This window comes from Miscanthus floridulus, chromosome 14 (assembly GCF_019320115.1).
Source record: "Miscanthus floridulus cultivar M001 chromosome 14, ASM1932011v1, whole genome shotgun sequence".
Classification (NCBI taxonomy): Eukaryota; Viridiplantae; Streptophyta; class Magnoliopsida; order Poales; family Poaceae; genus Miscanthus; species Miscanthus floridulus.
This window is the reverse complement of record NC_089593.1, coordinates 64,232,786-64,257,880: the sequence shown is the minus strand read 5'-3', so window position 1 is coordinate 64,257,880 and position 25,095 is coordinate 64,232,786. Positions and strand designations below refer to the sequence as shown.

Sequence of the window (25,095 nt, the reverse complement as noted above, 5' to 3'; positions counted from 1 at the left end):
TGTGGGTGCAACATATACCACCCGTATGCCGCAAAGCTCATCCCTAGCACCTGCTTGTGTCTACTTGTGTTAGGATTTTGCGAAGCTAGACAACTTTACAGCAGACATGGGCTCCACAGCTGCTCATACCAGTGGCATTGCATTTTAGCATACCACCAGCAGTGATAGTTAGGCTTGCCATGCCGCCACTCTCCTGCATCAACACCATTGTTTCACAAATAGAGTTCTAGCATTCCATTGTCAAATGTCAAAAATCCAAGCATGCCTTCCTCAGTCTCCACAATGGCATGCACTAGCACTCTACAACACCAAGGTCTGCCAGGTGGCGTGGGCGGGAGGTCAATTTTGGAGAATTTCATCTCAGCCGTGTTAATCATAAACAAATAGTTCCTATATGCGTGAGTCAATTAATTAGAAGCTGCTGCTTATGCAAACAATCTATAGGGTTTATAGTTTCATGACCACTGGTTAAAGAGAACTCGGAAGGACGATGACTCCTTTTCCACATCGCTGGCCGGAGCAAGAAAAGGCTCAAGTTATAGCCCGTCAAAGTATGGCATACAACATGCTACTATAGATCAACGGAGACAAGGGGAATCTCAGTGTACCGGTGAAGGCGGTGATGCAAGGTGTCGCAGATAACGAGATCCTCAAGTGGCGAGGAGGCGGATGAGACTAGGATGCCCTCTCAGATGTCCTAGGCGTGCCAAATGGCAGCTTGTGCGACGGCGAAGGCGGAGCCATGTGGTAGCTTAGTTGGGAGGAACTCTTCGAAATCAGCAACTGTGCCGCCGAGCATGGGCGTCCGGTGGAGGAAACAGTAACAGCAGAGGAATTGGCGTGCAGAGATGACGCGCCTGAAGTTGGCTCAGGCGCGGGTGGAGGTGCAGGCGAGGTCAGACACGTAGTCGAGGATGAAGTTTTCCTTAGCCATGCCATGTTGGTACGTTGAGAACGACAGGGCTGATGGTCCAGTGTGGCCGCCGGAGGCAAAGAGGACGGGTGGAGAAGCTCGCCCACCATGCCAAGGAACTTGGACAGGCTTGTTGTGCTGTGCCGCTCACGCCTTGTCGACTGGATGTGCAGCGAGGTTAAGAACTTAAGATTGCCATTGACTGGATTAAATATGCCCTTTACACTAGCTCGGCGTGCAGCATGAAGGACCAGTTTGCCAGCAGTTATGACACAAGGTAACCGCTGGGCAATGGATCACTTGTACTGATATCACGCCGCCACTCTCCTGTGCCAACACCATCTTGCATATTCTTACTATACATGCACAGCATTTGCTCATGATCAAGAAGCAACAGCCCAAGCCTTCCCTTAGCTGCCTCGACAACAGCAAAATGCAATTGGCAATAGAACTCATAGGGGAGGTCGACGATGGAGAATTGTTGGCCCACACGGTCACCGGCTCAGGTGAGTGAACCACTCACCAGTCTTGTCGAGCACGCGCTAGTGTTGCCGAGCACCCGCTAGCCGTGCCGACCACGAACAAGCGTTGTTCTTCCTCACACACTATGGCTAGAGCAAGAAGAAGAAGGGAGAACAGAGCATGCACACACAGTACAAGAAACCAGCGTTGGCCGAAGCCCTGTCTGAGAGATGGCAAATTTAAACTCCCTTCTTCTTCTAGCTCTAACCATAGTGTGTGGGGATGGACAACGCTTGTTCGTGGTCGGCACGGCTAGTGGGTGCTCGACAGTACTAGCGCGTGCTCGGCAAGACTGGTGAGTGGTTCACTCACCTGAGCCGGTGATCCTGTGGGCCAACAAGTGGTATTAGAGCGCCTTGCGCAGTCGGAGCACCCTGTGCTCCTCTCCTTTGACGGCGAAACCTGGAGGTTTCCTGATGAAGACAGTCTCCGCCAGCTCGCCATTGAGGAAGACCGATTTAACGTCCAAATGATGGACGCGCGAGTCTTTTGCTGCTGCCAAGGCTAGTAGCAAACGGACCGACTCCATACGCGCTACTGGTGCAAAGACCTCCTCGAAGTCTATGCCCTCGCGCTGAACAAAGCCTCGGGCGACGAGGCGCGCCTTGTGCTTGACAATGGCGCCGAGCTCGTCCCGCTTGACCTTATACACCCACTTCAGGCTGATCGGACGACATCCTGGAGGTGGATCGACGAGCTGCCAAGTCTCGTTTTTCTTGATCGCCTTCATCTCCTCCAGCATCGCCCATCGCTAGTTTCCATCGCGCTCGGCTAGCCCGAACGTGGGTGGTTCCTCTGCACTAACGAGTAGCAGCTCTAATACCACTTGTTGGCCCACAGGTGCCGCTGACCTCCCGCACCGTGCAAACAACGACCTCTGGTCGTGGCTGAGCAGCCACAACAGTGCCACTACTATCGCCCATCTTCGAACCGCCCGTCATCACCAGCGGTTAGTCTGGCGACGGTGCTTGTACGACTCTGATACCACTTGTTGGCCCACAGGATCACCGGCTTAGGTGAGTGATTCACTCACCTGAGCCGGTGATCCTGTGGGCGAGCTTGGGTTTCAACGATGCGCAACCGAGCACGCACTCTACACACTGCGACAAGGGAAGGAGGATCTCGTCGTAGACGTGTATGTGGATGACTTAATCATCACCGGCGTGCGCATGGAGGACATCAATAGCTTCAAGCGCGAGAAGGTGGCTCGTTTTCGAAGGAGCGATCTCAGCGAACTCTCCTACTACCTATGCATCGAGGTGAGACAGGAGAAGGAGGAACTCACGCTCGGTCAGAGCGCGTATGCCTCCAAGCTGTTGGAGAGGAGCGGCATGGTTGAGTGCACTTGTTGACCCACAGGATCATCGGTTCAGGTGAGTGAACCACTCACCTGAGCCGGTGATTCTGTGGGCCAACAAGTGGTATCAGAATCGTACAAGCGCCATCGACATACTAACCGCTGATGATGACGGGCGGTTCAGAGATAGGCGACAGCATTGGCACTACAGTGGCTGCCTAGCCACGACTGGAGGTCGTTGTTCGCACGGTGCTGGAGGTCAGCGACACCTGTGGGCCAACAAGAATTTCATGTCACCGTCGCTCGTCGTCTCAAGCGCGAGCATTAGCATTGGGCCATGCGTCGTCCAGAAGAAGCTGCCGCAGGCGTAGTGCCGCGTTGTTGGGAGTGGGGATGTGAACCATTGGTATTCACCAATGGGGAAAGCCGCGTTCTTCTTCTTCTAGCTCTAGCCATAGTGTGTGGGGACGGACAACGCTTGTTCGTGGTCGGCACGGCTAGTGGGTGCTTGGCAATACTAGCGCGTGCTCGGCAAGACTGGTGAGTGGTTCACTCACCTGAGCCGGTGATCCCGTGGGCCAATAAATGGTATTAGAGCGCTTTGCGCAGTCGGAGCACCCTGTGCTCCTCTCCTTTGACGGTGAAACATGTAGGTTGCCTGACGAAGACAGTCTTCGCCAGCTCGTCATTGAGGAAGGTTGATTTAACGTCTAAATGATGGACGCGCCGATCTTTTGCTGCTGCCTAGGCTAGTAGCAAATGGATCGACTCCATGTGTGCTACTGGTGCAAAGACCTCCTCAAAGTCTATGCCCTTGCGCTGAACAAAGCCTCGGGCGACGAGGCGTGCCTTGTGCTTGACAATGGCGCCGAGCTCATCCCGTTTGACCTTGTACACCCACTTCAGGCTGATCGGATGGTATCCTGGAGGTGGATCGACGAGCTGCCAAGTCTCGTTTTCCTCGATCGCCTTCATCTCCTCCAGCATCGCCCGTCGCCAGTTTCCATCGCGCTCGGCTAGCGCGAACGTGGGTGGTTCCTCTACACTGACGAGTAGCAGCTCTGATACCACTTGTTGGCCCACAGGTGCCGCTGATCTCCCGCACCATGCGAACAACGACCTCCGGTTGTAGCTGGGCAGCCACAACAGTGCCACTACTGTCACCCATCTCCGAACCGCCTGTCATCACCAGCGGTTAGTCTGGCGACGGCGCTTGTACGACTATGATACCACTTGTTGGCCCACAGAATCACCGGCTCAGGTGAGTGGTTCACTCATGTGAGCCGGTGATCCTGTGGGCGAGCTTGGGTTTTAACGGTGCGCAACCGATCACGCGCTCTACACACTGCGACGGGGAAGGAGGAGCTCGTCGTAGGCATGTATGTGGATGACTTAATCATCACCGGCGCGCGCATAGAGGACATCAATAGCTTCAAGCGCGAGAAGGTGGCTCGTTTTCGAATGAGCGATCTCGGCGAACTCTCCTACTACCTCGGCATCGAGGTGAGACAAGAGAAGAAGGAACTCACGCTCGGTCAGAGCGCGTATGCCTCTAAGCTGTTGGAGAGGGCGGCATGGCTGAGTGCACTTGTTGGCCCACAGGATCACCGGCTCAGGCCTCACCTGAGCCGGTGATCTTATGGGCGAACAAGTGCTATCAGAATCATACAAGCGCCGTCGACATACTAACCGCTGATGATGATGGGCGGTTCAGAGATAGGCGACAGCAGTGGCACTGCAGTGGCTGTCCAGCCACGACCGGAGGTCGTTGTTCGCACGGTACTGGAGGTCAGTGACATCTGTGGGCCCACAAGAATTTCATGTCACCGTCGCTCGTCGTCTCAAGCGCGCGCATTAGCGTTGGGCCATGCGCCGTCCAGAAGAAGCAGCCGCAGGCGTAGTGCCGCGTTGTTGGGAGTGGGGATGTGAACCATTGGTATTCACCAATGGGGAAAGCCGCGTTCGTGGGCGCTCGCCATCTTCCGGTGGCGGAGGAGAAGATGTATGCCCAGATCTTCTCCTTGGTGTACACGTTGCAGATCACGCCGAAGGTGGTCCTCGTCCTTCTCCTTCTCCCTGTCGGTGACGGGAACAAGGAAGGCCTCGACGTGCGTCACGCCGCCGCGGTGGCGTTTGGTCTCCCGTGGGATGGTGGGAAGCTGAACGTGGCGGCGGTGCAAGGGGTCGTAGATCACAAGATCCTCGAAGATGGACCACCTGCAGTTGTTGGCGCCGGCGTGTCCGAAGAGGAGGACGCGGCCATCGCAGAAGTCGCTGACGCTCCAGCTCTGGAGGTCCGGCAGGAAGGGGAAGGTGAAGTCGGTGGCTCGCGCGAGTTGGCTGGCCGCCGGCGAGGACTCAGCTTGGTAGAAGGCACAGATACGGTCTCGGCGGGCAGCATCGTCCAGGACGGGTGTATCGGTGTCTCCTTCCTCAGGAAGGACGCTGGTGCGACCGAGGAACCCGAGGACAGGCGGCGGGTGGAGGAACTGGTAGCGGCGGAGGAAGCGGCGGCCGGAGATGATGCCGCGGAAGGAGGTGCAGCACGTGGTGGCCCGGGCGAGGTCCGCAGCGTCGTCGAGGCGGAGGAAGATGTCCTCCAGGAGATCGTCGTCGTCGTGGCCGCGATCCCTTCCACGGTCGTCGGCGATGGCATGCATGGTGCGGTTGGCGATGGAAGATGTCCTCGCTCTATACGTACGGGCTGGGCAGGTGCACCAAACGTGGCGTTAACGGATTGACCTGAAGTCGTGATTCAGGAACAGATGGCGGTGGGATATCTTTTGTGCTAATATATACTTCAATTTTCACTTCAACTTTTTTTTGTCTCGTATATATGTGGTAAAAATACTCAGAAAACTTGAATATATATACTAAAATTCTCATCTCAAGAGCTACATATGTAAAATCTAGATATGCTATTATGAATATTAGACCTCTGGCTCAAGCTAGTCTTTTAAAACTACCAACCGTCGGTGGCAGAGGAGGACGCTGTCCCTCCCTGAAGCGCTGAGAGCACCGCGGCCTCCCCATCGCTGGCTGCCGTCAGGTCCCACTACAAGAAATGTGCCATTCTATAACGTTTATGGCTTGACATCAGATCCAAATGTCATTAAATCAACCAGTTTATGTCGTTTTTTCCTGGAGGCATGCAGGATTTGTGACAAAAACAAGTTCATGCCACAAAAATTGTCCCGCGTTCTCTTGTAGTTAGCTAGGGCTCCCGCATCTCTTGTAGTGATATAAAATAATTTTCATAGAACCACACATCCCTTGTAGTGAGAGCTATAGGGCTCCCGCGTTGCGTCACAACCCCATACATGTATTAATTTGTAATAGGTCCAATATTAAACTCCACTACTAAAACTCAGACTCGACACGTCACCACTGCTCAAACAAACTAAATTCTGATCAGAGACACATTCAAAACGGAAACAAACAAAAACTATGTACTAAGAAAAGTCAAAATTACTTATAATTTATAATGGAGAGAGTATCATTCTATCTATCTATCGAAAATTTCTTTTTAGATCAGAATTCTTATGACCATACTCACAAATTGTCTTAAACAGGGAGTACCACTACTGTGTTCCATCATCATGACTCATGAGCTTGTCTTAGTAACCTTTAGGGCAGTTTGGTAGTACAAGAGAGAGAGAGAGAGAGAGAGAGAGAGAGAGAGAGAGAGAGAGAGAGAGAGAGAGAGAGAAAGAGGACACTTGAGGCGGTAAGTTTTGTAAGAGTTTTAGTATGTAGAATACTAGTTGCTACTGACCATACAACTTGCACATATACGTTAAAAACACTCTATATATACCGTGCCTAGACTATAAACATGGGTCATGAGTTTGGATCGTAGACGTGATTGTAAACTACGCATGAACCTTTTATCTCTAATTTATCACATATTACTATTTTTAGTAAAAACGACCAAGACTCTTATGCTCTCGAGGAGTGGACGGATGGGTGAAAGAGTGTGACTGGCTAACAAATGAGTGGAGAAGTTTTCTCCTAGGTATACCACCAATAACAACGGCGATAACTAACCTAACTATGGTGAATGGGGTTTAGAGTCGACAGTGACGAACAATCTATAGAGTAATATAGAGTAGGATTTGAGGACGAGCGGGTTGGAGCGGCAAATCTCCAAGGAAGGCGTGTGAGCTCGGCAATGGTGGGTCTCCGCCATGAACGACCGATAAGGTGGTGCATCAACGGCTGACGGGGTGGTGCGCACCATATGCAGGTCGGCATCGAGATTGGCGATGATGTTTGTAACACCCCTGGTGTTACGGACTTCATAAAACCTTGATCATGCAAAAGCATTGTGGCATAAATGCATTCCATGTTTCATTTATAGCATATATATGTTGCCTAAGTAGTGTTTTATACGTTACATGAAATGTTATCAATGTTAACAATAATCTCAATTAAGGTTCTTTGTGAATTTATGTATGTGAAATTCCTTAAACAAATAAAATTTTGTTAAAATAAATTTTGTAGTTTGGAGTATGCTCTTTAATATAAAATAAATGTTGGTTTGAGTTTTCAAGTCAAACATGTTTAATTTGGAGCCCAAAGATTGGATTTAAGGTTGATTTTCAAACTTGGTCATTTTTGTCTAAGTCCCTGAAAATCAGTGTTTGAATTCAAACTTTGGTGATTTATCAAATGGATTTTTATGAATAAAATTTATCCCAACTTTGTTCCATTGTTTGGTACTATGTTTGTACTTTGATAACGTATCATTAGTTGTGTTGTTTGATCCATGTTTAATCAATAATTAATTACCCAAAAATGCTTAATCAAAACTGTTTTTCAAAAACTCTGAAAATTTAATCCAGTTTTCAGTTTCATGTACTTGTTTTCAAAATTCCAAATATTGCAAACCATCAAGTTTTTGATTTTTGATCCTTAAATCAAAGATGACTCTCGGAGAAGAACAACTTTGGGTAAAGGAGATCATCACGTTTCTGTGCTAAATTAAGAGAAAAAGAGGGAGGAAGAAGCTCTGTCAGAGATGAACAGTAGACGCCGGCAGCTGCCTCCTCTGTTTCTTCTTCGCCGCTCGCCGTCTGCCGCCTCTCCCTTCGCGGCGCTTCCTCGCGCCTGGACGCGTGGCCGTCCGCGTGGTCGACTTCTCGAAGACGCTTTTAAGGTCATGACGTCGCCCTCGCCTATAAAAGCTAAGCACCGGCCGCCGTGTTCTTCTTTTTCTTCTTCCCGCCACCGCCGCCGAGCTCCAATTCGCCGACGATTTCTCTGCCACCGTTCTCCCTCGCTCCAATTTCTCGTACACACATCTCTGACTCGTCCTTTCGCGTCCGTTGAGCCGCTCGTCTTGCCTCTGGCCATCGGAATCACCCCGGCGCCGGTTGCCGCTGCAGCCGTCCATCATGGCCGCCGCGAGCTCCTCGCAGTGGTCAGCCATCTTGGGTTGTTCTCTCGCTCTCTTTTCATTTGTGCTGTATTCTTCGTGGTCCATTTATGCTCTTAGGCTCGCTCGTTGCTCCGTTCTTCCTCAGGTTTCGCCAGAGCACAGCTTGCCGCAGCGTCTGCTGCTGTAAGTTCGCTGGCGTACGTGGCCAGTCCTCTACCGACCGTCTCCAGCCGAGTTTTGACCGCCCACGGGTGCGACCGGGCATGGATATTCTCCGGAACCTCTACCTCATCACGGACGAGCATCAACCGGCCGGAACCAAGCCTCGCCGTGCGCCTCCTCTCCTCCGAATCACGACCAGGGACTTGCGCTTCAAATAGAAGCTTTTCTAGGGGGCTAATTGCACAGACCGTGACTCATATGAACAGTATGATACAGGGTTTTTCTTTTTCTTTTTTCTGTTTTTGACTGAAAATTGTGAATTTCATAACTAATTTTATAATTGTGATAAAATCATGAACCTTTTTGTGTAGGCTCTTAATGACGTGCTCTATGTAGGAAAAATATGAAACCATGAAAATAAATAGTTTTTAGATGTTTAAAAATTAGCTCTTTTAATTAATTAATGTTTGTTCCATGATTTTTGTAGGCTAAAATAAATATCCTTTAGTGGTGAAACTTTTTTTGTAACTGTTTTATGCTACGATCAACCTATACAAAAAGTTTGGGATTAATTGGATGATGTTTAATTATATCCTTAATTATATGCTTAGTTAATTAGTTAATAAATATTAAAATGATTAGCATAAATCATAATAAGGCTTGGGTGTAATTGTGGAGTTGATTGTAGACCATGAAACACATTCACCCTTGCTGTTTCATGGCAAAGTAATTACTATCTTGTTATAATCATAATCAACTTGAGTTAATGAACACTAAAAATGCTTTTTAGTTAATTAAGTCTTTCTTTGGTGAATGCATGTATGTGATCTTGATTGCTTCTTAGATACAACCTCTTGGGTAAAATGATTAAGCTATGTATGTTTCTCCATGTCTAGGTCTTAATCATCTAAGTAGATATATCTTTTGTAATAACTAGAAGGCATGTGTTGATGTAGCTTATAAACAACTGCTTAGCTTTACCTTGGATGCATCATGTCATGCTGCTTAGCTTTACCTTTGATGCATCATGTCATGCATTCCATCATGCTAAAGCATGCATCATTCGTTTACGTGTAGTGCATATATGAGTGAGAAGGTTCGTGTTGATCAAGTGCTGGAGAAGGTTCATCCATCAGTGGTGATGATGTCAAGTCTAACTCCGTGGTCTCTCTGTGGAACTAACCTTCTCTGCAGCACAGGCAAGCCCCAGAGCATACAACCCTATCCTTCTTGTTTACAAATACTTTTATCAATTGCGTCCAATGAAATGTGCATTAAGTAATTAGGCATTAGGTGAATACCAATTGCATGACTATCTTGATATTCAGATATCTTCCTTGTCACCCCACTAGTATGTAGGTCGTTTCCTCTAATGCTTAGTATTGCTTAGACTACGATAGAAGCCGAATGATGGTTTCATCGTTCGAGAAAAATAAGTTCTACTTGCTCTTCTCGGCTCCACTTATGGGTAGTAAGAATACAATAATGATGATAATGTTAAATGGAGACCGGACGGGATGTTGGAATTGTCTTTGGTGGTTAAGCCGACAGGGTTGACTGGCCGTGCTTCTCCCGTTTGTGTCGATTAACGACCGGTCGTTGTAGGTCCGCTTGTGGTCGAGACTTTGCAGTACCGACCACGTACTCCGGTAAGCCTAATATCTCGGCTATTACATTATGAGAAATGACAACCGCGCACTGGGAGTGGAGAGATAGCGAAAGTAGCGTGTACCCACCCTACTAGAATAGGGTAGGACGGTGGGGTACTGTGCTCTCGGACGGCGGAGCAAGGGGTAGTAGACCACCAGGTTCGAGAACGACAAGCAGGTGACGGCCACGTTGTCGATCCAGCTCTGTGAGAGAAGGACACGGCCATCGCGGGCGTCGTGGACGTGCCAACAATGCTGCATCCGCCCTACAGGGAGGAAGGAGGAGGAGAAGCCAGTGGCTCGTGCGACGGTGCGAGCTGCCTGTGCGGATTGGCGCGGCGGCTCGGTTGGGTGGAAACAGAATCCCCTGTTGAGCAATCCGAGGACGGGTGGGCACTGGGCAGTGGAGGGACCTGTAGCGGCGGAGGAAACAGCCGTCCGAGACGACACGGCGGAAGGCAGCGTAGGCGGCGGAGGCGCGGACGAGGTCAGCCGCATCGTCGAGACGGAGGAAGATCTGCTCCACAAGATCAACGGGGAGGTCAGCGGCCGAGGCCATCGCGCGGATGTCGATCTGGAACTCTAGATTGGGTCATGCATGGAACCATAAATCAAACGTGACCCTAATTATCTCTAATTTATCAACGTATTATTACTACTCTAGGTAAAATTGGTCAGGACTCTTAGAGGATCGTCAAGAGGAGCTAAATTGTTTTGTAAAGGTAAATATGGGCATATGGCTAGGTAAAAAAGTCTCCTACAGACTCAGACTGTGTAAGAGCCTCACCAAATTTATTGTCTCTCCAATCCGGAAAACTCGCTCGCTAGAGATGGAATCGGAGCCTCGCTCGCCATCCATCTTTTTTGCGTGCTCGGCGGCCTCCTCCTCTGTGCGAAGGCCCTTCTCCGTGTGTCCACGACCCCCGCGCCGACAAAGTCCTCTGGCTGGCGGAGGTGCGTGATCGTTTACGCCTTCATGAACCAGGAGGGAGCAGAAAACTAAATACATGAGTTTTAGAGGAGGGCGATAAGGAAGGCGTGGCTCCGTGCTCACCATCGTCGTTGTTGTGCCGATGTGTAGACCAGTCGGCCGCCGTCCTCATCCCTATGGTCGCGCTTACCTCCTTGATAGAGCCGTGGCGTATGGATTATTGGCCGTTGGAAGCATGGGGTCAGTGGCTGGCGGTGTCGGCATCTCTGCATCGGGCTCCTGCGCGAGCAGTGCCAGAGTGGCAGACTCCTACGTGTTCGAGCGTGGGCTCCTGCACGAGCGGTGCCAGCCTCCAGAGCGCTGGACTCCTACGTGTACTCCAGAGCGGCGGACACCTGTGCGAGCAGCAACGACCTCTTGCACTAGCCGCAACAGACTCCATGGATGGAGTGAGCTGTGCGACGAAGAGGAAGATGATTTTTGTTTCATGACGAGGAGTGGGCCCATTTTGATTGAATAGCAAATTTTAACGAGGCTGTTGGATTAGAGCAACTCCAGCCCAGCATGCAAATTGGGCCCCTATTTTTTTCATTTGCATGCTGGCCTGCAAAAAATAGGGACCCAAATTTGCTTCCAACTCCAGCCCAAGACCCTATTCCAGCCCAAGAACGCCCCGCACACGCGCTGCCGGCGCCCCGCCCACGCGCAGCCAGCAACGGCGCCCCGCCCGCGCGCCGCCTGCTCCTCGCCGCGCGAACCCGCCTCGACGTCGACCGCCCGAACCACCTCGCCGCGCGACGCCCTCGCGCTGCGCCGTCCCAGCCGCGTCCCTCGGTGGAGAAGAGCCGCTCCATCTTCGTGCGCCTCTTCCCGGAGCCCGGCCGGGTGGCCAAGGAGCAGCCCCCTCTCGCGCGATTCCTGCTCCGCGTCTCCTGGGCCAGCCCGCCGCGACGATCCTGCGTCTCCCCTGGTAGCATCTCTATTCTCTAAGCATTCCCGATTCTTAAAGATTCAACCTTTCTTTGGCCAGATTCTTAAAGATTCAGTCTTTCTTTGTACTGCACTGCACCAATAATTTGCCTCCTGCTTCTCGAGTGTCACTAGTAGATTACAATGGTATACTTCATGTCTTTGTGATATATAGTGAGTACTGGAGTGCCCAATTTTTAGGCCTGATCAGCTGCACTTCTATAAGAGTGGCTGCAGCTGTGGCTTCTCAGTTTATACAGTGGCCAGTGAGAGGTGCAACAGGGGTGCTGCTGCAGCCAGCAGTTCTGATCAGAGCTTTACTTTACAGGAATGCATTCCAAAGCCCAAAATATTTGCTTGCCAGTTGGAAAAGTTATCTGAAGCTCTCTAATCCAGTAAACAGCATATTTTGCTGCTCCTCCTTGAAGCAAACAAAATGTGTATTGCAAATGTGAAGCAGTGGTTAACTAGACATAAGGCAGCCGTTTACCTTACTCAGGAAAGACCATGGTAGTAGCTTTTGGTACTAGCTAGAACACCTTTCTGCTCGGATTTGTTTTCTTTTGTTTGAAAATGTGCTTGGATTTATTTAAAAGACGATGAGAGGCATGTACAGAAGTGATAATTGAAGTACTTCTCTACTATGCACAGTTTAATTCCTAATTTTGTTTTCAGCATCTATAGTCTCATATTCTTATTTTCGTCATAGTCCTGTATGTATATGAGTTCAAGGAGTGAACCTCAGATATTCTATTCTTATTTTTGTTGCTATGGCAGATGTCAAGGTTTGGAACTAGAGCTCGTCGAGGGTGGGATGAAGAGGATGAATCTGATGATGACGACCTCTTCATCATTGCTGGTCTTCTTGAGGGCTCGAGGAGAAACAAGCGCAAGAAAAAGTTTCGTGGATCGTTGCCGGGTCGCCGCAAAGTGCCACGGAACATTTCTGAAGGTCACAATCGCATCTACCTGGACTACTTCGCCGACCAGTGTGTATACAGTGAGAAACATTTCAGAAGGAGGTTTCGGATGTCCAGGTCGCTCTTTCTACGGATAGTGGATGCAGTGGAGTCTCATGATGACTATTTCCGTCAGAAGCCCGATGCCGTCGGAACTCTTGGCGCCTCTCCCATACAGAAGGTTGTTGCCGCCGTTCGGATGCTTGCCTATGGTATTTCGGCCGACTTTTTGGATGAGTATGTGAGGATGGGAGAGAGCACCATCATTGAGTGTCTGAAACATTTTGTGAAGGCTGTCGTCGAGGTCTTTGGTGAAGAATACTTGAGGGCCCCCAATGCCCAGGACACAGCCAGGCTGTTGGCAATTAATAGCGCAAGAGGGTTCCCAGGAATGCTTGGTTCCGTTGATTGCATGCATTGGAAATGGGACAAGTGCCCAGTAGGTTGGAGAGGAGCATACGAAGGGAAAGAAGATGGGCCGACCATGATCCTTGAGGCCGTTGCATCACAAGATCTATGGATCTGGCATGCATTCTTCGGCCTTCCAGGTTCTCTAAATGATATCAACGTTTTGCGCCGCTCTCCACTCTTCCAAAGTCTGACTTCTGGGACGGCGCCACAAGTGGAATACATGGTCAATGGAAACAAGTACACAATGGGGTACTATCTTGCTGATGGGATATACCCAGCCTGGGCAACGTTTGTCAAAGCTTTTCAACATCCACAGGGCAACAAGAAGATCCACTTCACAATGGCACAAGAAGCAGCGAGGAAAGATGTGGAAAGAGCGTTTGGGGTACTCCAAGCTCGCTTTGCAATTGTGCGGGGTCCTGCAAGAATGTGGGACAAGGAAGATCTATGGTATATAATGCAAGCTTGTGTAGTCTTGCACAACATGATCATTGAGGATGAGCAAGATGAGGAAGATGATTTTAACTACCATCAGGAGGGTGCCCCTGTGTTGCAACCTATGGACTACCAACGTCGTAATCCGCTTGTGCTAGAGGACTTCCTGAAGATACACGACGAGATTGAGGATAGGTCTTCACATGAGCGACTTCGTGATGATCTTGTAGAGCACTTGTGGGCAATTCATAGTTCAAGCTAGTGTTTCTGTGTGGATTTGTACCTGTGCTTTGCTCAATATTTTCATGAGAACATCACCCTGTCCTGTGTACTCTGCACTGTGTCATCAGTTTCTGGGAAAATAAAACCTTTGTAATAACACACCTATATGATATGTGTCATTATTAACTGTCTATTTGACATGACTTCTGACTTCAGTTATGTGTTGCTTCTCATCACTCTGGTTTACTTATCTCTGGTTATTTGATCCAGATCTGTGTTCTTAATTATGTGTGATTTACAGCTTGTAACAGCTTGTAACTGTCTATTTACAGCTTAGATTGGGATGAATTGTAGTGCTGCCAAACAAGCCTTCAGGGTTATTATGCCAAAGTGATTACTGAATACTGATTACTAGGTTATACTTCAGATTGTGGTGATCATGTAATTGTATATTTGATGCAGTGGTGAAGGAAGACTTGAAAAGCTTTTCCGCATGAGCTGTGTGGGATGTGACCTTTTTGTTTGTTACCGATCAGAAGAGGATCTGGAGGCTGCCCCTTTCATATATGTTGTTGATGGAGCACTGAGTTCAGTTGCAGCTGAGACAAATCCATCAAACAACTATTTAGTTTTGCCATCAAACAAAAGTTTTGCCATCAAACAAAAGATCGAGGGCCCAGTGCAGATACCTACCAAGGCACTCCATATGACCACCAGGAAGCTTTGGATGGCAAGCACCTGAACAGCTCCATCATAATTGTTTACGTGCTATGGATCTGTTTAGTTTGGGTAGCCTTATGTCTATTCCCTATCTATCACTAAAGGAAAGCATCCATTTGGTGAGTACTATGAATGGGATATGAACATTATAAACTGTCACTTTGATCCCTTTGTGGTGGACTACATGCAAGAAGCAGTGCATTTTATTTCTCAACTGTTACAACTAAAACTAGAGATGAGGTAAGGTAAGAAGTAGTGTTCTGTGCTCTGTTATTTTCATAGGTTGTCTTCTTTGTTTTACTGAACTGAATTTTTAACAGGAACACACCACTGGTAGTATATGAGATGCATCATCCACTTTTTTGGAGCCTTGGTTTTGACCTGACTTTAGTTACTGAACTAAGGTAAGAACTTAAAAAATCATTTGCCGTGTGATTTGGGTTATATGGGAATTGTACTTCTGTGAGTCTCGAACTCTTGATGTGCAATACCCTGAACAAACCCAGATACAATTCTAATAAGTTGTAAGATGTTCTTTGGTTGTAGTGGAAGCAATACTTTTGCTGAAAAAACATGTACTGTGTGACATTCCTATGTGGAAGCAATACTTTTGCCTATTTTTCAGTTTAAGTTCAGTTTTAGTGCAGTAGAATTTATTTTCAGTTTTACTTTTTTTGTTGAGTTCAATTTCAGAGTTCAGTTTGTCCATCAAACAAATCTTAACCTATTTTTAGTTAAAGTTCAGTTCAAGTTTAGCAGAATCATAAATTAAGTATTGAGGAGTTAGTAAAAATTGTTATGAGCTGCTAGTTTTCCAAAGCAAACCTGATGACCAACACTTGTTACACAGTGCTATTTAGGTGTTCCTGCATAACAGTTGGAGACAAAAAACAAGCTGCATAACTGAAAGAGAGGCAAGCAGAGAAAATTTAGAAAGGAAATTGCAGCCCGACTGTCTTCTAGAAAGTAGCTGCAAGCCAATACAGCTTGCATATGTAAAATTCAGTTACCAGATAACCAGGTCAAAGGTTATCTGAAACCACATTTTAAACCACATTTTTAAGCCAATACAGCTTGCACTTTTGTATATTTGGCAAGCTCATAACAAAACTAGAACTAAGCTCATAACACAATCACATAGGTTTAGTAATACAATAGCAGCAAGGTAATACAATATCCTAGACTCCACTCTCACCACTAGCCGTCTCGCCTACACTAGCACTCATCGCCTTCGCAATCTTCGCTCTCTTGGCCAACACATATGCCCTTTGATCATCGTCCATGGTGGTCACATCACAAAACATAATTTTCTGTTCCTGCTCCCACCGTAGCCGCTGCTCCTCCATCTCAATCCTGCGCTGCTCAAGCATCATATCCTTCTCCCACCTTTCTTTCTTCATCTTATGTTCCTCGGTCTTCATTACTATCAAGTTTTGCATCATATTCTTGTACTCGTCATCTCCTTCATTCTTTTTCAGCTTCTCTTTGGATTGCTTTCTACCCGGAGGTCGGGCTTTCTTGGCACAAGGGATTGAGGAGCTCTCTTGGCCTTGGGCGGTTGACTCATCGTCTTGTTCACTTCCTACTGGGAGGTTGAGCTCTTTGGACTTGGCCGGCCTCTTGTTGCCTTCAAGTGTCGATTCGAACTTCTGAGTATGCCTCAACGTGAGCCAGCAATGTTCGAATTGACAATTTTTGCCCTTCGCTTTTCTGGCATACCTTGCTTGAGCTTCCAGCAGCTGCAGCAAAGATCAAGTGCATGATTAGATATATAGCAATGACAAGATATATAGCAATGACAAGATATGGGATGAACCAATTACATGCTCTTGGTATGGAATGCCACTTGGATGACGACGCTCAACCTCCTCGTAGTAGCCTTGGAATTTCATGCACTCCTTTAGTATGATCCCAAAGCGATGCTCGAGTGAATTTGCACTCCTATCGGACTCAAAGTCCCTATTCTTGTGGAAATCATTTGCGATTCTCTCCCAATAAGTTTTTCCTGGCTGGTCATTCCCTATGATAGGGTCATTGCTGATATGAATCCAAGATTTGCAAAGTTGGATATCTTCAAGATTACTGTAGTTGCTGCCTCGCTTGGATGATCCTTTGCTGCCAGTACTTGGAGTGGCATCCTGCTGCCTCAGCAACTCCAAATCATCACCCACTTCCTGTGTGATCATGTTTGTGTAATATCCAGCTGCACTTGAAGTCCTTGGTTCCTGCAAAGACAGCGCAAAAGGTGAAATCAAGCATCTCAAGATATGGCTGGCATATATATCTCAAGACAGTGCAAAAGGTGAAATCAAGCACTTGGAAGATGTGAGCATCATGTCAGCCAGAAATAAAATGACAGAACTATACTCAAGCAGTCAAGCATATTGCTATGCATATGCATATCATGTATGTACAATACATACGTGCTGCTCCCCTTCTAATTAATTGGAGGTAACAAGCACAAACGGTCAGTTAGGATGTGGTGCCAATAAACTAAACACATGGTAAATGCCTCAATTAACCAGACATAATAGCTGTAACATTCAGGGATGAACAATCCCACACAACAGTTTCTCACAGAATCAACCAGTTGAGGAATGCTGGATCCCAACCACACCAGCACTCAGTCAGTCACATAGACAATGCATGAGCAAGATGGCCTGTTGTCCTAAACCAAATGATTCACCCAACCAAAGCGAACACAAGACTGATTTATACAAGAAACAAGTGCTCTAGACAAATGATTCACCCAACCAAAGCGAACACAAGACTGATTGAGTATGGCATTCAGTCACATGGGTATTCTTACAGTCTACGAACACATACCGAGTAGGCAGGCGTCCAATGGTTGGGGCTGAAGTCGTCGCCGGCAACCTCATAGAGCTCTGCTGGTGATGTTGTGGTGCTGCCGGCGTCCCAGGTGGCGGCGTGAGGCTCCGTGAAGGTCAACGCGCGAGGGGCGAGTAGAGGCTGGTCGTTGGGGAGCCGAGGAGGTAAGCCGCTGCCGCCGCTGCCGGGAGGAGGCATCCTGCCGCCGCCGCCGCCGGGAGAAGGGCCTTCTTGGCGATGTGGAAGGTTGGCAGTGAGGGGAATCGAGGAGGATTGGCGATGAGGAGCCACGAAGGCACGCCGTTTCGTGGCAGCAGCCGAACGGGGAGGCAGCGCGCCTCCGGAGAAACCCGGCGCCGCCATGTTCGCCGGAGCCGGCAGTGAGGGGGGCGAGCGGTAGCGGGAGACAGCGCGCCGGTGTCAGCGGGAAGCAGCCAAGGCGGGGCGACGTGCGCGGCGCAGCTGGCAGCGGCGGCGCGGTCGCGTGCGTGCGTGCGGCGAGGTCGCGCCGATGGGGAGAGGAAAAGTGGGGTGGGCCCCACGGGATAGGGGGGTGCTGGATCTGGAGGGTTGAAATTATAATTTGAGGGGGCATGTAAAATGGGAGCCCATCTTGAGGCTCCACTGGAGTTGGATTTTTTTTCTAAACTCCTAAAATTTAGGGTAGGGGCCCAGGTAGGGGCTTGGGCTGGAGTTGCTCTTAGTCCCACTCTTTTTAGAGGTTTTTATTTTACAAAAGGGCTAGCTGAATCATCAAATTTAGAATATGTCTTTAGCTAATCTCTTAGAGATGCTCTTATGTTCAGGGCAGTAGAGGGATGGACCGTCGTGTGAAAGAGTGAGTGAGTGAGACGGCAAGAAACAAATGAAGAAATTTTCTTTTTTAATATTAGGACATTAGATGATTCTTGAAATTGTTTTTCTTTGCTTGGACTATGGATCATCGTGTTGTTCTCGACTGATCTAACAAAATAAGGTTCACACTGAATATATTCATTGTTTACCATTGAGATATTCTATTTTATCTATCTTCAGAAACATTGAACAATTTTTTCATAAATCAACACAGTATAGACATATACACTCCCATACATGCACACATATTCTTCCCTATGAACGCACATATGTGCACACATTCTAACCTTGTGAGCAACTCTAAAAGACTGAGATGACAGATTGATAAGTCATCATAAATGTGTCATTGTCAAGGGATATATTGTTTATCATTGAAAGAATATATAAATACCGTTAAATTCTGAAATAAATCCAACAATTAAAAAAATACTACTTGTATAGTGCTCAAACGAGAATATATTGCATATTGCCCTGTTCGCTTCGCTTATAAGCCGTACTTTTTCAGGCAACGGACAGCATTTTTCTCTCACAACAAATTAGTCAACAATACTTTCAGCCATGACTTATCAACCAAGCGAATAGGGCAATAGTAAACTAGCTACTGGGCTCCCACGTTGCGTCACAGCCCCCTACGTGCATTAATTTTTGTAATAGGCCCACTACAAAAACACAGACACGACATGTCAGCGCTGCTGAAACAATCTAAGGTGCTGCTTGGTTCCACGGTGGGAGTGGCAACGTAAATGCAATCAACTTACGGTGGTATATACCCGAAACCAGTTTTTCCTGTCGGCCCAAACTATTCGTCTCGGGTGCACCGCTCCGTCACGGGCGCATCAACTTTCCCCTGCGTTTCTGCTGTACCAAGGGGAAAGTTTTTGACACTGACGGGGACGCGAGCTTGCCCCAAAAGCCAGCCGAGCGCGCGCTCCAATCGCTGGCCATGACCCACATATCAGAGACAGCAGCGTGAAAAAAGAGCGCGCAATGGCGCACGAGGGGAAAAAAATTCCCCATCCTTATCCTCTCACGCCGTCCCCCAACCAGTCGTCTCCCCGCCGCCTGCGCACTCGGATAAGGGCAGCGACCCACCCAAGCGGGCGCATCCGTCGCCGCCGCCGCCACCTCACCCCCACCCGCATCCGCCGCCACCGCGTCCTCGCGACCCGCGCGCAGCTGCCACCGCTGCGTCCTCCCGACCCGCGCGCCGCAGCCACCGCCACGTCCTCCTGAGTCCCGACCCACGCGTAGCAGCCACCGCCGACCCCGCTTGCTAGATATGAGCGGTCGTGGTGCCGGGACGAAGGCGAAGGCGCAACAACAGTGCTCCAGCCTTCGGTGGTGCAGCATCCATGGTGAGAAATCAATATCTCTCTCTCTCTCTCTGCCAACTTCTTCCTCTCAGATCTACTCTGTCTCTCTCCTTCAATTAGCAGAGGACTTGTTACTTCGTCGCTGGGAACCGGGTGTGGTGGCCACGGCGACAGGACTCCTCCACGAAGAGTGACCGGCGAGGCTGCAATCCCCAGCAACCCAACCCCCCGGGTGAGCTCTAGTCCAATGGCGCTACAGCATAGGCAGGTTTCTGTGATTCTCACATAATCTATTGTTCAAATCTCTAGTGGTACTATGGATATTCATATCTTGGAAGGATGTGCTTCTTCGTGATTAGGATTTACAAATGGCTATATATGTATTTGTGTGTAAATTCAGATAAGCCAGACATTCTACAATTCAGATAAATCATGTTTGCAACGCTGTGCTAGATATCAGGTTAACATTAATCTAGAAAAATAATTGTGTGTATGTGGTTCTTTAATTGTTTGGAACTATGTATGTGCATTGTCTGGGAAAAAAAGATAAGAGCAGTTGAGAATATGGCCATGTTGTATGCCAGTCTTTGAATTAAGGCACTCTCTTTACAATTGTTTCTGCAGATGCATGGCTTTGAGGCGCCATTGGCCAGCAAGTTCTCTATGAGGTCCGTCCCAGCACAGGCGAGTTTGCTGCCCCCACTAACTATAGTTGACTATTTACTACTTACTTTCAGTTTTGGATGCAAGCTAAACAAATGATGTACTGAATGATTTCCTAGTCTTAATTTGGCTTCTTTGAAAAGCATATTTGGATCTAAGAGCATGAAGACAACTTGAACCAGGAATGAGTTTGTAGTGAATTACATACTCTGTTGTGCAAAGGGCCTGTTAGGACCTATTAGGAAGCAGCAGCTTCATGTCCTTGTATTGGCCAAGGACTTGTTAGGATCTTGCTAGTAGCTTCATGTTGACCTGTTAAAATGAAGCATTGCAACTTAACTTTCCTCGTGACTTTATTTGATATTAGCTTCATGTATGACTTGGGTAGCAGTACCTTCATGTAGCTTGATCCAAGGATGATGTAATATTTTAATGATGATTACATATTGTTTTGACATTGCTGAATGTAAATTTATTGCTTTCTTGTGGTGGAATAGCTATTTGAGTTGATGTGATATTAATTTGCATAATAATTTATGTGGTAATGTAGACAGACAGTGAGGCTGAGGCCTGTCCTGACGGTGTAGTACTGAGGGGGAAAGAGGTTTCCCTGACGTTATGTCACTGACACGGAAAGCAATGAGCTTTCCTGATGGTTAAAAAGCCGGCAGGGAAAGTTCAAATTTTCCCTGTTTGGGCATCAACCGACAGGGAAGGGATTCCTGACGGCAGATGTAAAAACGTCAGGGAAGTTTTTCCGTGACGGCAGAAACCGTCAGGGTAAATTCCGTGACGGTATTCCGTCAGGAAAGATGGATTTTCCCTGACAGTTATCTCCTGACGGCTTGTCCCTGATGGTAACCGTCACGGAACGACATCACTGACGGTTTCTGGTACTTTTCCTGACGGTTCCGTCCGTCACGGAAAAAATGCCTGTGGTAGTGTATCTGTTGCATGGGAAAGGAATGCTGGGTATTTGTTTGGTTCATTTTTTTATTGTCTTGCAGCCGGCTACGGATCGGATAACACCCGCAGAGGAGGGGCAACAGGATTGCACAGGCCGTAATCTGATAATGCCGCGATCGGTTACTGGCTGGAGCAACCAAACAAAAAGCAGCGTAATCTATTAGCGCTGTTAATTGGTTACGGGCCAAGAAGGCCAAACCAAACAGCACGCGTAGACTCTGATCGGAGACACATTGGAAATGGAAACAAACAAAAGCTACGAACTAAGAAAAGTCAAAATGACTTATAGTTTAGAATCTATCTATCTATCTATGTATCAATGATTTATTTCTGGATTAGGATTCTTACGACCATACGCACGAATTGTCTCAAATAGACAATTGGCCCTGTTCGATTATCTTATAATCCGTACTTTTCAGCTTGTTTTTTCAGCCAGAACAATGTTTTTCTCTCACAACAAATCAGCCGGAACAGTGTTTCGGCTTATTTTTTCAGCGAAGCAAACGGGGCCATTACCATTACTGTGTTTTCCATCATCATGACTCATGAGAATTGAGGTCGTTAGTTTTGTACATATATGTTTTAAAATTGAACTATATATACCGTGGCTAGCACATATACGTTTTCAAATCGGACTATATATACTATGGCTAGACAGCACAGGTGGTAAGTTTGGTTCATGGATGAGACCGTAAACTAAGCATCACCCTTATCTCTAATTCATCATGTATAACTATTTTAGTAAAATTGGCCGAGACTCTTATGCTTTAGAGGTGTAGAGGAACAGACGGATGGGTGAAAGAGTGACTGGCTGAGAAATGAGTGGCGAAATTTTCTCCTAGGGCTATTTTTTGTTTGTTTTCATGATTTATAGAGGTTTACGTAGGCGGAGGCAACCAGCGTCTCAATAATCTTCCATTTACAATGAGCATGCACTACAGGCGGTCGCAAGGACTGCCTCTAGAAACCAAAACTGGCTGCCCCTAAAATCACTGAATGCAGCAGTGAAACATTCAATAAAATTCAATTTTGCGGATCACAATTCAGACGCAGACACAAATACATCATCCTACCTCTAGGAACACCAACAGAATACTGAGTGGTCACATCTCGAGATTAACAAACTCACCACATGAGCCTGGTTGTCCACGGACTAGTCGTCGACCACTAAAACACCAACGCCATTAAATCCTGGAATAAATTCAGCAATTAAAAGGTACTTTCTCACAAGTCATATGCAAATTAAATAATTAAAGTGATTTTGAAACAACAGGTTTGGATCATTTGTTTTAAATTCTTCTCAAGGGAGAGGGAAAATCCCCATCGACAACTACACACATTTGACGAAAAACAAATGGGCCACTAATCACTATTTCATTTTCTATACTGTTTCATTAATTGTCCAAAACATAAAATATATACTAGAATAGTTAGAAAGTTGTAAGCGGGGTTAACAATTCATTTTCTTAATGATTATCCCAAGGATTCCCACTGGACAAAAGTTCCAGAAGGCATAATAATATCTACCAAATGAAGAGAACAGATCAGTGAGAAGGGCCTACGACTTATTGCCTCGGTTGCTTAAAGAATTGTTCCAAAAGTAACAATATATAGGGAATAATAGGCATGACCAAGAATGGAGACACCAAAGTACCTGATCAGACTAATACAAAGTATATAGATGTCATCACACTGCCAGAAACTATAGCAGCTGATGTCTTGCATCATATTGTTGACACTAAAAGATATGGCCCAGCTTATGGGGCTCGATCAGTCGCCTCATGAAAATATCTCTGATAGCTTCGAAAAATTTGATTTAGAAGAATGGGAAAATATCTGAAAAACTAGAAAATTTATTAAAGATCCTACATTTAAACGTATTTTGGAAACTTCTCACAATAGTTTCATAATATATTATCAAACATAGTTTCATAATAATTTATCTCTCTGGTATGGTAATTCTTAATACTTATCTTTATAACTTAGTCAAATTTATTACAAATTGAATTATGACAAACTTAGACCTTTTATATTTAAGTACAAATAGAGCGTGTGACAAACTTGTTAAAAGAATTTAGGGGACCCTATAACGATAGCTTTGGGGGTAGTACAATAAAATATCGAATTGCAAACTCACTGAAATTCTACTTCCTGCATCATAATGTGATGGAAAATTTTGTATTATATAACATTAGTCACTACTACAAAACTGGGTATCACTGCCAGCACAATAGTAATAAGTTACCACTGTGGGTTGGTACGAAACCGACAGTAATAATTCATTATCACTATCGGTTATTGTTAAACACTGGCAATAAAAAAACGCTGCTAGCTTGCACTTAGACATGTCAATGAAGATGGCTCTGGACCCAAATTTTTTCTTCATCCTGCTTTTTACCACTCACGTTTGTGTCCTTATCCATTCGCCCCCTTTGCTTTCCCCTATCATTCCCTCTCTCCTAGCCGGTCCATTGAGTCTTCTTTCTGCTGCCATCCCTCCCTCCCATATTAGCCTCTCTGCGCCGCGGTTGTGTGGCACGGTGCGGCAGAGCTCGCTCACTTGGTGGGGTGATGAGTTTGGTAGCGCGTGGCCCAAAATGGAGTTGGCGATAGACCTAGCGGCGGGACAGCGAAGTCGACTATTCTAAGACGTAACTAGAGTACTGTAGCAAAGCCCTCGTCAAACATATCTTGCTAGGTTCACCTAAGCTTGTCTAGGAACTAGAAAACAAATTAATTAAAACAGTTGTGTAGAGATAGACAATGCAAACAATTATGAATGAAGTTATATAAAAATGAGAGCATACATAATATGACCTAGTTAAAATCAAAAGCTGGCATTTTTAAGACAGCAAAGGTTGTTACCCTTTCATACAGTTGGCGGCGAAAGCGGTGGCGGGAAGCTTGCATAGAGAAATTTGGGGACATTACTAAATTCCAACACACACAGCCTCTCAACTAGCAATGTCTTGAGGTCCACGGTGAAATATTGTGCTTCTGCCCAGAGCTCAACATGGTCCCGTGGAAGCAATCGTAGGAAAGCGTGGCCGTTGGCTGCTCCACCGAGGTTCCATTGACCGGCAAACATTGGGATTGTTTTGTCGTGCCGCCACTCTTGATCAGCAGGTTCTGGAACGACGACACCACCATTATTGCCTTGCCAAGCCCTACTATACAGCTCTAACTTGTTGTCTTCTAGAAGTAATAATATACCAAGCCTGCCTTCCCCAGCTGCCCACAACTGCAGACGCCCTCTTTGCCGAGTGTTGGGGGCACTCGGCAAAGCCAGCCAAGCACTCGGCAAAGGCTTTGCCGAGTGCCGCACTCGGCAAAGGTCTCTCGGCAAAGATTTTATCGGTAAAAATTTCTTTGCCGAGTGCTAAAAATCGACATTCGGCAAAGTCTTTGCCGAGTGCCAAGCCCGCACTCGGCAAAAAAATAACTGCCGTCAACATTTGACGCCGGCTTTGCCGAGTGCCTAGGGACTGGCACTCGGCAAAATTTGAATTTTTGCCGAGAGCCAGGGCTCAGCACTCGGCAAAGAAACCATTTTTTTAAAAAAAAATCTTTTTAAAAATAGTCTTTGCCGAGTGGTACCATCTGGCGCCTCCACAACGATTTTAGATTGTCCATAGCTTTTATGCGGGATGTCACTAACGACGAAGAATTTCATCTCACGCGTGTCGAGCACGAGCATAAAATTTTCAGAAAAACTCGTCCAGTAGAAGAAGCCATGTGCAGGCTGTTGAAACCATAGCGAGCACAGATTCTTCAACACATAGTTTGGGTTGCTAAAAGACGCGACGGGAGAGGAGGATGCGGCCGTCATGAGCGTCGCCGTAGGGCATCCACCGATCGCCCCCTACCCTCCATCCAAAAGTTCTCAAATAGTGAAAATA

General features: G+C 47.2%; 2 protein-coding genes across 2 annotated transcripts; one reads left to right on the top strand and one right to left on the bottom strand.

The window, feature by feature from the left end:
• The first annotated feature begins 12,852 nt into the window (after positions 1-12,852).
• LOC136503587 (protein ALP1-like) lies at positions 12,853-13,890 on the top strand. The gene has a single exon (XM_066498612.1). The coding sequence runs from the start codon at positions 12,853-12,855 to the stop codon at positions 13,888-13,890; it is 1,038 nt and encodes a 345-aa protein (XP_066354709.1).
• A 1,858-nt stretch (positions 13,891-15,748) lies between these two features.
• LOC136503586 (uncharacterized) lies at positions 15,749-17,762 on the bottom strand. The gene is made up of 3 exons (XM_066498611.1): positions 17,397-17,762; positions 16,394-16,795; positions 15,749-16,309 (listed from the first exon to the last, which is right to left on the bottom strand). Exons 1-3 carry the CDS (start codon positions 17,760-17,762, stop codon positions 15,749-15,751), a joined length of 1,329 nt encoding a protein of 442 aa, XP_066354708.1.
• Between the last annotated feature and the right edge of the window lie 7,333 nt (positions 17,763-25,095).

What these genes read in the sequence shown, in the direction of transcription:
- LOC136503586 (XM_066498611.1), bottom strand. Translation starts at nt 17,762, where the DNA reads ATGGCGGCGCCGGGTTTCTCCGGAGGCGCGCTGCCTCCCCGTTCGGCT. An exon ending in ATTGGACGCCTGCCTACTCG is followed by an intron (nt 16,796 to 17,396) that starts GTATGTGTTCGT and finishes CTGTCTTTGCAG; the next exon opens with GAACCAAGGACTTCAAGTGC. An exon ending in GCATTCCATACCAAGAGCAT is followed by an intron (nt 16,310 to 16,393) that starts GTAATTGGTTCA and finishes TCTTTGCTGCAG; the next exon opens with CTGCTGGAAGCTCAAGCAAG.
- LOC136503587 (XM_066498612.1), top strand. Translation starts at nt 12,853, where the DNA reads ATGTCCAGGTCGCTCTTTCTACGGATAGTGGATGCAGTGGAGTCTCAT.